This window comes from Gekko japonicus, unplaced genomic scaffold (assembly GCF_001447785.1).
Source record: "Gekko japonicus isolate JY-2015 unplaced genomic scaffold, Gekko_japonicus_V1.1 scaffold578, whole genome shotgun sequence".
Lineage (NCBI taxonomy): Eukaryota > Metazoa > Chordata > Lepidosauria > Squamata > Gekkonidae > Gekko > Gekko japonicus.
The window spans coordinates 949,582-961,445 of NW_015168668.1; the positions used below are offsets into that span (position 1 = coordinate 949,582).

Here is an 11,864-nt window from a genome sequence, read left to right on the forward strand (position 1 = left end):
GGTGACGCAGCTTCGGGGGCGGGATTCCCCCCGGACCCCGATCTCGCCAGGGTGGGGATCGGGGGCTCCGAAGCGGGGGGTTACCCGCCCCCCGGGCACATTTGGTAACCCTACACCAAACTGGCTCTCTGAAACTCTCAGGGTTGAGCCCTCAGGTCTTCACCTTCTTCCAGGGCATCAAGAAAGGCTCTCCCAACTGTCTCCCTCCCACCCCGCACCTGCTGTAACGCAGTCGGGGCAGCAACCCAAGTTCTGGACCCGTGCTCCCTCTAAGCTGTGGACTCTGGTGAGCAGAAATCCTACTTTGTGAGCTCCTGGCATTAAAGTTGTGAGTGAGCCATTTGGTGACGGCATAAACTAGTCTGCTCTGGAGCCATCCCTTCCTGAGCGAAGACAAAAATGGGTGAGCCGGAGGCTAAAAAACTGGGAGCTAGTTCACACTAACTCAGCTTAGAGGGAACATTGTTCTGGACCCTGGAGCCTCAGAGACTCCCTCCTTTCCACATCCATCAGGAAGACAACCTCTGCCTCACCCACACCAGCTGAAATCTTACTCCAATCCAGTTTCTAACAAGTCCCTCTTAGATGTGAAATTCCAAGATCCGACTGAGTTCGCGCTCCAAATTTAGGGTATCAAGGTTTGTTTTGTTTTGCAATTGGTGGGATTGCAGGATGAATTCCTGCAAAACATTTTTTTAAAACAATTTTTTAATGATACAATCAATCCAATGTTAGGAAGCTTTGTAATTTATTTTTTAAACTCCTTTGCCAGGTGCAATAGTGGTTGTTGTGGAATTCTGACTGCAGTTCTTATTTTGGTAACCTGCAATACCCTGTGGTTAAATCCATTAGAACAGGTGGAATACCCCTACCGAGTTAGTAGAAAGAATGAGCGCCATGCCTGTCGGAAAAAAGCTGTTAAGAGGGAATTAGTGGAAAGGGGGGGGGGACACACAGGGGCACCAGCAGGCGGAGAGTTAATATTTTATGTTTGAAGGAATTGACTTATTTAAGTGGAATCCACACTTACCAAAGGTATCTGAGTGTTAAAAAACAAAAAGAAAACAGGGAAAAAATAAATAGAAGAGGGATGTTATAAGCCAGTTACTTTAAGAAAATTAAAAGCAAACACAGTACACAGACAAAGACATCATATTAAAAACAAGACCCAAATGTAGGTGAGGCAGTCCCCACCTCCAGATTCAGACAGCCAAAATAATTTTTTCCCATCAAAATCAGAGGTCACAATGAAAGATGACACCCAAAACAGATTGCTTGGTAAAGTGTAAAATGAGGAGTTACCCACTCACAGACCAACCTGTGTTTCTGCATGAGCTGCTGATCTGAGTGCAGAGGGTTATGCAGAGATGCAACAGGCAGCCCCCCTTCCAAAGCAGAGTTTACTCTGCCAAGTTTCATAATCTGCAACAACTGAACAACATGACCGTGGCCAAATGACAGAGATGGGGCAGAATTCCCTGCCCTGAGCAGAGGTCAAAGGGATGTGAGCCCAGAGCACTGACTCAAACAGAGATGCAATAGGCAACTCCTATGAAGGTAGGAAATGCTCCTGCACCTCTGTGTTCCAAATGAACTAGTGGTACAATCACATCTGACTCAGAGCCAGCAGAATTAACCATCCCAAAGAGGCGGCTGATTGGAAGGCGCCATGGTCGGAAGTCTGGGGATTGCCAGGTTAAGATATGAAAAAATAAAATAAAATCCAGCTGTGCAACATCTTTGTGGGTTCTTATTTCAGCTTGTGTGCAAATGGCAAATCTTCAGAGCCTGTGGCACAGAGTGAGATACCTTCCTTTTGAAGTTCAAACAGTGCTCTCTCTCTCTCTCACCCTCTCTCTTTTCTGTTCACAGAACAACTGACTGTGACATTTTTGGACGTCTTTGAGGGCATTTGCTCATGGTTATTTGAGAAGCATCACCCAAACCAGCAGGATTTTAAGCCTGCACCCCCCCCTTCCTGTTTCATTTCCCCTCCATGATCTAAACACACTTCTGTGAAGGGAATGTGCCTGTTTGTAAGCTCACAAAGGGCTGTTCCCCACACCAAAGCTGCACATGTTGCGGGACAGTCAGATGGAAAGTGAAAAGCACAGCTTTGTTCTTCCAAAATGGCACCCAATGGGAGGAGAAGCGGGACAGGTGGTATTGCCACAACTGGGTGAAATGCTGCATTTTCCAATGGTCCCTGTCGTGTGATCATTAAAAGGAAAAGAAACTCCACCCCAAAAGAGACAAACATTCAAAGTGCAATCCTATACAAAGCTAGGTAAGCCTAAGCCCACTGAATGGATTTAGAGTGGGGTAACTCTGAATAGGATTGCATTGTCATAAGAACATGAGAAGAGAGCCCGGCTGGATCAGACCAGTGAGGGTCCATCTAGTCCAGCATCGTGTCCCACAGTGGCCAGCCAGTTCCTCTGGACGGCCAACAACAGGGCAGAGAGGCCCAGGCCTTCATAAGAACACAAGAACAGCCCTGCTGGATCAGACCAGGGAGGGTCCATCTAGTCCAGCATCACGTCTCACACAATGGCCAACCAGTCCCTCTGGAGGGCCAACAACAGGGCAGAGAGGCCAAGGCCTTCATAAGAACATCAGAAGAGTCCTGCTGGATCAGACCAGTGAGGGTCCATCTACTCCAGCATCCTGTCTCACACAATGGCCAACCAGTCCCTCTAGAGGGCTAACAACAGGGCAGAGAGGCTGAGGCCTTCCCTCTGAATGTGGAGGTTCCCCTCAGTCACCATGGCTAGTTAGCCATTGATAGACTTATTCTCCATTTATCTGTCTAATCCCCTTTTCAAGCGGTTTATTCCTGTGGCCATCACAACATCCTCTGGCCGCGAATTCCACATTTTAATCACTCCCTGTGTGAAGTCGTCTTTCCTTTTGTCCTTCCTGAACCTGCTACCTGTCGGCAACATCCTGTCTCACACAGTGACCAACCAGTTCCTCTAGATGGCCAACAAGAGGGCACAGAGGCTGAGGCCCTCATAAGAACACCAGAAGAGCCCTGCTGGATCAGACCAGTGGTCCCTCTAGTCCAGCATCCTGTCTCACACAGGGGCCAACCAGTTCCTCTGGAGGGCCAACAACAGAGCAGAGAGTCTGAGGCCTTCCCCTGATCAGAACCTAAAAACAGCCCTGGTCGATCAGGCCAGTGGTCCATCTAGTCCAGCATCCTGTCTCACTCAGGGGCCAACCAGTTCCTCTGGACGGCCAACAAAAGGGCACAGAGACCAAGGCCTTCGCCTCATGTTGCCTCCTGGCTCTGGGACTCAGAAGTTGAGTGTCTCTGAATGTGGAGGTTCCCCTCAGTCACCATGCCTAGTTAGCCATTGATAAACTTATCCTCCATTTATCTGTCTAATCCCCCTTTCAAGCTGTTTATTCCTCTGGCCATCACAACATCCTCTAGCCGGGAATTCCACATTTTAATCACTCCCTGTGTGAAGTCGTCTTTCCTTTTGTCCTCCCTGAACCTGCTGCCCATCGGCTTCATAGGCGCTTGAGTTCTAGTATTTTGGGAGAGGGAGAAACATTTCTCTGTCATCCCATGCATAATTTGTTAAACCTCGATCAGGTCTTCCCCCTTAGTTGTCTCTCTTCTCAACTGAGAAGTCCCACAGCCTCTCCAGCCTTTCCTCGTAGGGAAGGTGCTCCAACCTTTTCATCATCTTGGTTGCCTGCCTCTGTACTTTCCCCAGCTCTGCAACGTCCTTTTTGAGATACGGTGTCCGGAACTGTCCACAGAATTCCAAACGAGGCCGCGCCATAAATCTATACAGGGCCATGGTAATACCAGCTGTTTTATTTTCCTAATCATTCCTAACAATTTACTTTCCTAATAATCCCTAAGGCTGGGATTATTATGATTATTATTATTTTGTCTCAAGTGTGCATCACCTTACGCTAACCAACACTGAACTTCATTTGCCACGTTGTCGCCCCCTCACCCAGTTTGTGGAAATCCTCTCGGAGCTCTTCACAGTCAGCCTCGGTTTTCACCCTCCTGAATAATTCTGTGTCCTCTGCAAACTTGGCCGCTACGCTACTCAGCCCTTGTTCCAGATCGCCGATGAATAAGTGAAATAGTACCGGCCCCAATACCAACCCTTGAGGGACCCGACTGCTTACCTCCCTCCAGGGTTTTTTTTGTAGAAAAAGCCCAGCAGGAACTCATTAGCATAACAGGCCACACCCAACAGCTGAAACTTATTCGCATATTAGGCCACACCCTGCCACCACAGCTCATTAGCATATTAGGCCGCAGCCCCGTGTTGCCAAAAGTGCCACACCCACCTTTTGCTTCTTATTCTGTTTACCTTGTTTGTTGTCAAAACCCAGGGCCTTTTTTGTAGCAGGGACTCCTTTGCATGTTAGGCCACACACGCCTACTGTAGCCAATCCTAATGAGTTTCTGCTGTTGGGTGTGGCCTATTATGCTAATGAGTTCCTGCTGGGTGTGGCCAACTCAGGAGCCAGCCGGAACTCCGTTCCTGTGCGTTCCTGCCCCAAAATAGCCCTGCCTCCCTCCATCGTGAGGACTACCCATTGATTCCTACTTTTTACTTCCTGTCATTTAACCAATTTTTAATCCATAAGAGAACCCACCCTCTTATCCCATGAGTGCCGAGTTTACTCAGGAGTCTCTGAGGAGGCCCCTTGTCCCTCTCTCTTTCTCTGTGACAGTGAGATCACACACCCCCTCCAGCTTTGAGGGCTACTGGAATCCTAACTTGTCCTAACTTTGTGGTGTCCCCTTTGGCCCTGGTGCCCTAAGCATGTGCTTAGTCTGCTTCATGGTTAATCTGCCCCTGCTGACACTGGTCAAGCTGTTCACGACCAAATGTCTCTGAGGTGGCAGAATCTGAACCCTGACAGAGGGAAGCTGAGGCACAGAGAAGCTGTCCTCAGCATGCACAAGATGTCAGGATCAGTCCCCGGCACCTCCAGTAAAAAGGGAATCAAGGTAGAGGAGGCGGGACAGCCCTTTCTCTGCCTGAGATCTTGGAGGGCCAACCCTGGGCTGGACAGATAAATTCCGTTGAAGCCCTCTTCCTATTTCACAAAAACACAATTTCCATTACTATACAGTAGCTTTCCTCCTCATCTCCCGTATCTCTGTTGCTGGTGTTGGTGGTTGGGGGATCCAGTGAAGTTGCTGGGCAGTAGATTCTGGAAGCACTTCTTTGCGTGAAGAGTAATTAACCTGCGGAACTCACTGCCACAGGATGGCCACCAGTTTGACTGGCTTTAAAAAGGGGACTAAGCTAGAGCTATTTATTAAAACAGTTATATCCCACCTTTCCCCGTGGTTCAAGGCAGCTTGCATGGAAGACCGGTCCCTTCAATGGCTGGCCAGTCATAATGACTAAATGGAACCTCCACAGTTAGAGGCAGTGTACCTAGGCACATCAGCGGCAGTAACGGGGGGAGGCTTTGGCCTCTGTGCCCTGCAAAGAGGCTGTCCGGAGGCATCTGGTTGGCCCCTTCCATGACAGAGGATGCTAATCTAGATGGGCTAATGCTTCCATATGGTTCACGCCCCATTTCGAGGTGATCCTCTCTCAATTTCTGCTATCTCACGCCCAAAATGATCCACCACTTCAGGGCAATCTCATTTACTCTAAAGTTCAACACGATTTGTTCCCATGAAAGTGGGCTTTGCATAACTGGCTTTTGGGGGGCTCCAGGCCAGGATTAAAACGCAACTCCCAAACAGCCCCAGAAAGTGGGTCGGCCCTGATTGAAAAACGGCTTTATCCAAGCAGCCGGCCTTGGTCAAATCCCACGCACAAACGGCCAAGGAAGAGAGAAGAGGCGAGAAATGAGAACTGAATTGCCTTTAGCCACCAGCAAAGGAGCTCCCGGAGTTTCCTGCCAGGGAGCGCGAGCGGGTGGCCAATTAGGAGGTTGTCACGCTTCCCAAAAAGTGGAGGCTGTCAATGGTGGGGGCGTCCCCTGCCCTTGGAGTGACTTCTAAAGGGGTCTTTCCTGCAGAGGGGCCGCCTCTCTGTGGCTTTCTTAAAAATCCTTTCACCCAGGCTGAACCCTGAAGGGCCGTGGCCGATTTCGCCAACAGGACAGTTCCCACGAGCCGGTCAGTGAGCAATAAGTGCTGAATACACAGCAGGGCACTTGGTCCAACTGCTGCAACCATTCACCCTTCCCCCGTTACAGCCCAGGGCTGTGGGGAGGCCAGAATTCAGCAAGTGGGGTCCCTGAAGATCTCAGCTCTCCTTTGAAAACAAAAAGCAAGGCTCTGGTCCTTAGGATAGCAAAGCCACGCTTGAAAGGGTACAGGCATCCCAGCAGGAGGAACGGTGGTTTGGGGCGGCGCTCCAGGCCTTTGGGCCCCACCTCTGACGAGGAACACAAAATCCAGAACAAGCTACGCAGGGAAATGGAGGGACCTGCAAAATTACCATAAAATAAGCACGTTCACAAAACGTTTCTTCCTTTGCGTAAGGTGCTGACCGCTACGGGAAAGATCCCCGTGTGCCCGACCAGGTCTCACTGGACACGGAGTAGTTACTTGGGTAGAATTGTATCTTGGCAGGGATGCTCCCGGCAAACTGACAACTTACATTTGGAGCACTGACTAAAAGATACGTATAATTCCCTCCCAGTTGTTAGAAACAAAAAAAGACTTCCAACCTTTATTAACGGACTAATTATAAATGACTGATTTTTTTTTTTAAAGGATGACCTCAATTCATCAGCAAGCAGGAGGTATTGTTTTCCATGCAAGGCAGAAGAGGCAGTTTTCACGGGAGGGGATTTCTCCGCTAACACGACTTCAGTTCCGTAGAGGCTTTCTCGCACACCAGAGGGGATGTTTCTATGAAAACGTCTTCTGGGACAGATGCTAAAAATAGAGAAACGGTACCCTTTCCTCCTCGTTAGAACCATTCGGTTTTCTCGTACGCGGGTTTATGCAGATTTCACAGGACAAACCGACTTGGTGCTATTAAATGGCTATACGTTTCTTGAAATGAGACGGCAGCCACGATAAAAATCACAGTCACTTCAGGGGTTCGAATAAGAGTTAGGAGCATACACACAAACACACGGCTTACACAAGAGAGACGTACACCGACAAGGAACAGAAACAATTAACAGGGACAGGAAGCACAAACGGTGACCAAAAAGCAAGAGACAGTGAAGTGAGATCACACCAGATCGAAACAATAACTAAAAAAACAGATGAAGAGACAGATGGATGCTGAAGAGCATCTGCTCTGAGGACTGGGGCTGTATCCTGCCCTCCAAACCTCTAACCTCTCCAGCATAGTCTAAAGTCTGAGAAGATCCCCATCTTTGGTGTGAGTTGCACCCTCTGATAAGATGCAGTTCTGCTGGCTTTGGAAGGATCACAGTGCTTGGACTCAAAGGGGGGGGGGAGAGGAACCCCCCCCATCTGAAACCAGTTCCAAGAAATCCCTAGGAGGGGTGGGCAGGAATAGTGCACGGTAAAATATTGCTCCAATTCTGTAAACAGATTCAGGTGGGTAGCCGTGCTGGTTTGAAGCAACAGAACACAGTTTGAGTCCAGTGGCACCTTTGAGACCAACGGAGTTTACTGCTGGGCAGTGTTCCCTCTAAGCTGAGTTAGTGGGAGCTAGCTCACAGTTTTTTAGCCTCCGGCTCACACATTTCTGTCTTAGCTCAGGAAGGAGGGCTCCAGAGCAAACGTATTGATGCAGCAGCCAAATTACTTGCTCACAGCTTTAATGCCAGTAGCTCAAAAAGTAGGATTTTTGCTCACAAGACTCCACAGCTTAGAGGGAGCATTGTTTCCGAGTATAAGCTTTCACGTGCCCGCACATTTCTTCAGATGCATACCCTCTGACAGAGATGTATCTGAAGAAGTATGTCTCCAAATAAGTGTGCATGCTTATACCCAGTATTAAACTTTGTTGGTTTTAAAGGTGCCACTGGACTCCAATGTTGTGGCTCTTTTGGTAGCAGGAGCTCCTTTGCATATTAGGCCACACACCCCTAATGTAGCCAATCCTCCATGAGCTTACAGAGCTCTTCTTACAGGGATTACTGTAAACTCTTGGAGGATTGGCTACATCAGGGGTGTGTGGCCTAATATGCGAAGGAATTCCTGCTACAAAAAGAGCCCTAACTGGATTCCCTTCTCAGGTATGTTTGCTCCTCATTTATTAACACCCAGACCCCAAATGCCACCTGGTCCTTTCCTGGTCTTCTGAACCAGACACAGCATTTATGTTGCGGAAACAGAAATGAGACCCACGTTTCTCCCACAGGCTTGACTGGATCACGGAGTCCCAGGGGGCCCTTCCCAGGTCTTATGCCTCCCAGGAGCCCGCCAACCGCGCACGGATTCTTCCAATACATGCAGTTGCCATGCTGCCTGAAAAGGGGCGGCCTGTGTATTGTGCACGCGTGCGCACGGCTTCAGGTCATGCGCACCAGAATCCTGGAAGACCTGGCGCTTCATTTGCATGTGCCAAACCTGCAAAGGACTAATGTTGCTCTTGTAAAGACAACACAGAGGCCACACGTCGCAGGAGAATGTGTGTGAGGCTGCTGAGCTCTTGATAAAGGTAAAGGTAAAGGTTCCCTTGCTCGAAAGCCAGTCGAATCCGACTCTAGGGTTGCGGTGCTCATCTCCGTTTCCAAGTCGAAGAGCCAGCGCTGTCCGAAGACGTTTCCGTGGTCATGTGGTCGGCGTGACTAAACACCAAGGCGCACGGAACGCTGTTACCTTCCCACCGAAGTGGTACCTATTTATCTACTTGCAATTTCTTGCTTTTGAACTGCTAGGTTGGCAGGAGCTGGAACTAGAGACGGGAGTCTTGCAGCACCCGGGTCTTGAACTGCTGAACTACTGACCTTCCACAGCCTGCAGTTCAGCGTCTTAACCACTTGAGCCACCGCAGCTCCATGTGGAGCTCTTGATACATGTGGACATAATGAGAAGACCCCCACCTCTGCCACTTCTCCAGGCAAAGAGTGGATCCAACAGCCATAACTTCTGAAGGACAGGCCCAAGTCTAGCTTTAGTGAGGGCCTGTGCAGACAGGAAAGTTAGTTACTCCACAGGTGGTAATCTGTACAATGCAGTTCTCAGGGTTTTCTATGGGCAAGCCATGGTCCCTGGAGTGGGCTTAGATCTGTAAGGTCAGCTATAACGGTGGCAGACAAAGGAAGAAAAGAGTTTACAGGAACCTGGTAACAGGTCCAATACAAGCAGTTTCCCTCCCTTTCCAGGGTCAGGCGCTGAAACCGCGCAGTGCTCTGCAGTCTAGGCAAGCACAGCACTGATTGGCTAGTGCCTGTGTACCAACCAAAAAAACACATCCAGTCCCCAATCCCTGGAGGGGTTTTTTTAACAGCTTTTTTGTGTTTTTAAAAAATTCAAAACAATACAGCAAAGGAAAGATCTTCCAACACGTTTTTTAAAACACTGCGGGGCAAAGGCCGGCAGTACGACTTGACAGAATGTACGTCTGCTGTGTTACTAACAAAACAGGGAGATGGCAGGGCTCTCCCCATGGGCAAAGCATCTGCCGTGACTTTTCTGTCACGGTTGCATCAGCCTCATGTTCAGAACAGCCAGAAAGCCACACAAAAGAGGCCTCACGCCAGCAGTGAGGCTGAAGAAATGGGCGCGGTGTAATTGGTTTTGCCAAAGTTGCATGGACTGCCAACTGCTAAAAAAAGGGGTAACATTCCTGTCCTTGGATGCCTGCAGAAACTGCTTTGTAAAAATGAACCTAGTGAGCACGAAGTGTTAGTCTCCGCGAGGCACGCAAGATGGGTGTACTTCATTAGCCACACCCGCAAACCTTTCTCTAAATGGCAGGCATCCTACCAGACTCCCCGAGGGACGCCGCCTTACCTGATCTCAGCTGCTTTATCCTTCCATTGCTAGCACTGGGGTGGACAGGTAAAAAGTCCTTAAACCACGTGATCTCGGGGTCCGGGTTCCCGCTAGCCGCACACAGCATGGTTGCCGTCCTCGTCCGTTCCACCACCTTCAGCTGGGGTCCCATGTCGATGTTTGGAAAGCCGGGTGGGAGCTGGTCCTCTGTTGGCCACACAACCGGGGAAAGAGGATCAGGAGATGAACTTGCCCTTGGCCTGGTTTTTAACCTCTGTGCCCACCGCCTCCACCTAGAGCCCTGCTACTCCCCCCCATCAACCCTTTTGCTGTTCAGATCAGTTCTTGCCCCCATCTCAGTTCTGCACATTTACTGCTTCTATACACTACCGCTTGTTCTTACCTTTCACAGCCTCTCCACATCCTCTCATTCCCTTATCTTCCTGCCCCACATATCCCCCTGCCTCATGACCCATACTCATAAGAACATCAGAAGAGCCCTGTTGGATCAAACCAGTGGTCCATCTAGTCCAGCCTCCCGTCTCACACAGCGGCCAACCAGTTCCTCTGGAGGGCCAACAGCAGGGCACAGAGGCTGAGGTCTTCCTAAGAACATCAGAAAGGACCTGCTGGATCAGACCAGTGGTCCACCTAGCCCAGCATCCCGTCTCACACAGCGGCCAACCAGTTCCTCTGGAGGGCCAAGAACAGGTCATAGAGGCCGAGGCCTTCATAAGAACATCAGAAAGGACCTGCTGGATCATACCAGTGGTCCAACTAGTCCAGCCTCCTGTCTCACACAGCGGCCAACCAGTTCCTCTGGAGGGCCAAGAACAGGTCATAGAGGCCGAGGCCTTCATAAGAACATCAGAAAGGACCTGCTGGATCATACCAGTGGTCCATCTAGTCCAGCCTCCTGTCTCACACAGCGGCCAACCAGTTCCTCTGGAGGGCCAACAGCTGGGCACAGAGGCTAAGGCCTTCCTAAGAACATCAGAAGAGCCCTGTTGGATCAGACCAGTGGTCCATCTAGTCCAGCCTCCTGTCTCACACAGCGGCCAACCAGTTCCTCTGGAGGGCCAACAGCTGGGCACAGAGGCTAAGGCCTTCCTAAGAACATCAGAAGAGCCCTGTTGGATCAGACCAGTGGTCCATCTAGTCCAGCCTCCTGTCTCACACAGTGGCCAACCAGTTCCTCTGGAGGGCCAATAACAGGTCATAGAGGCCGAGGCCTTCATAAGAACATGAAGAGCCCTGCAGGTTCAGACCAGTAGTCCCTCTAGTCCAGCATCCTGTCTCACACAGTGGGTAACCAGTTCCTCTGGAGGGCCAACAACAGGGCATGGAGGCCTCTGATGTTGCCTCCTGGCTCTGGGATTCAGAGGATTAGTGTCTCTGAATGTGGAGGTTCCCTTCAGTCACCATGGGTAGCAGCCACTGATAAACTTATCCTCCATGAATCTCTCTCATCCCCTTTTCAAGCTGTTTATTCTTGTGGCCAGCACGGCATCCTCTGGCAGCCAATTCCACATTTCTCCTTCAGCTCCTTCACTCCCAGCTGTCCGAGTTCTCCAGCTGACAGAAACAGCTGTCTCTCACTGCCCGTTCGGCTTGGAACGGCTCTCCTGACAACACCGAGGCAATGACAGTGTAGTGTGTACTGGTGTGCATACCCAGTTTAAAGCGTATACCAGTTAAAGCGCTGGGCTGAAATTTGGGAGTCTTAGTTCAGATCCCTACTTGGTCATGAGCAATGTTCCCTCTAAGCTGTGGAGTCTTGTGAACAAACATTCTACTTTGTGAGCTACTGGCATGAAAGTTGTGAGCGAGCGATTTGGCTACTGCATAAATTAGTTTGCTCTGGAGCCCTCCTTCCTGAGCCAAGACAAAAATGTGTGAGCTGGAGTCTAAAAAACGGTGAGCTAGCTCACACTAACTCAGCTTAGAGGGAAACCTGGCTCATGAGGCTTGACTGGGTAGCCTT

At 49.9% G+C, this 11,864-nt stretch overlaps 1 protein-coding gene across 1 annotated transcript in view; it reads right to left on the reverse strand.

Moving 5' to 3' along the window:
- Positions 1 to 10,356, reverse strand: part of PTPRS (protein tyrosine phosphatase, receptor type S) — a 179,752-nt gene extending 169,396 nt beyond the window's left edge. The window contains exons 1-2 of the mRNA XM_015415315.1: positions 10,284 to 10,356; positions 9,899 to 10,087 (exon numbers count right to left, since the gene is read on the reverse strand). Of these exons, the coding sequence (XP_015270801.1) occupies positions 9,899 to 10,087; positions 10,284 to 10,356 (262 nt within the window). The remainder of the gene's footprint in view (positions 1 to 9,898; positions 10,088 to 10,283) is intronic.
- Positions 10,357 to 11,864: the final 1,508 nt, after the last annotated feature.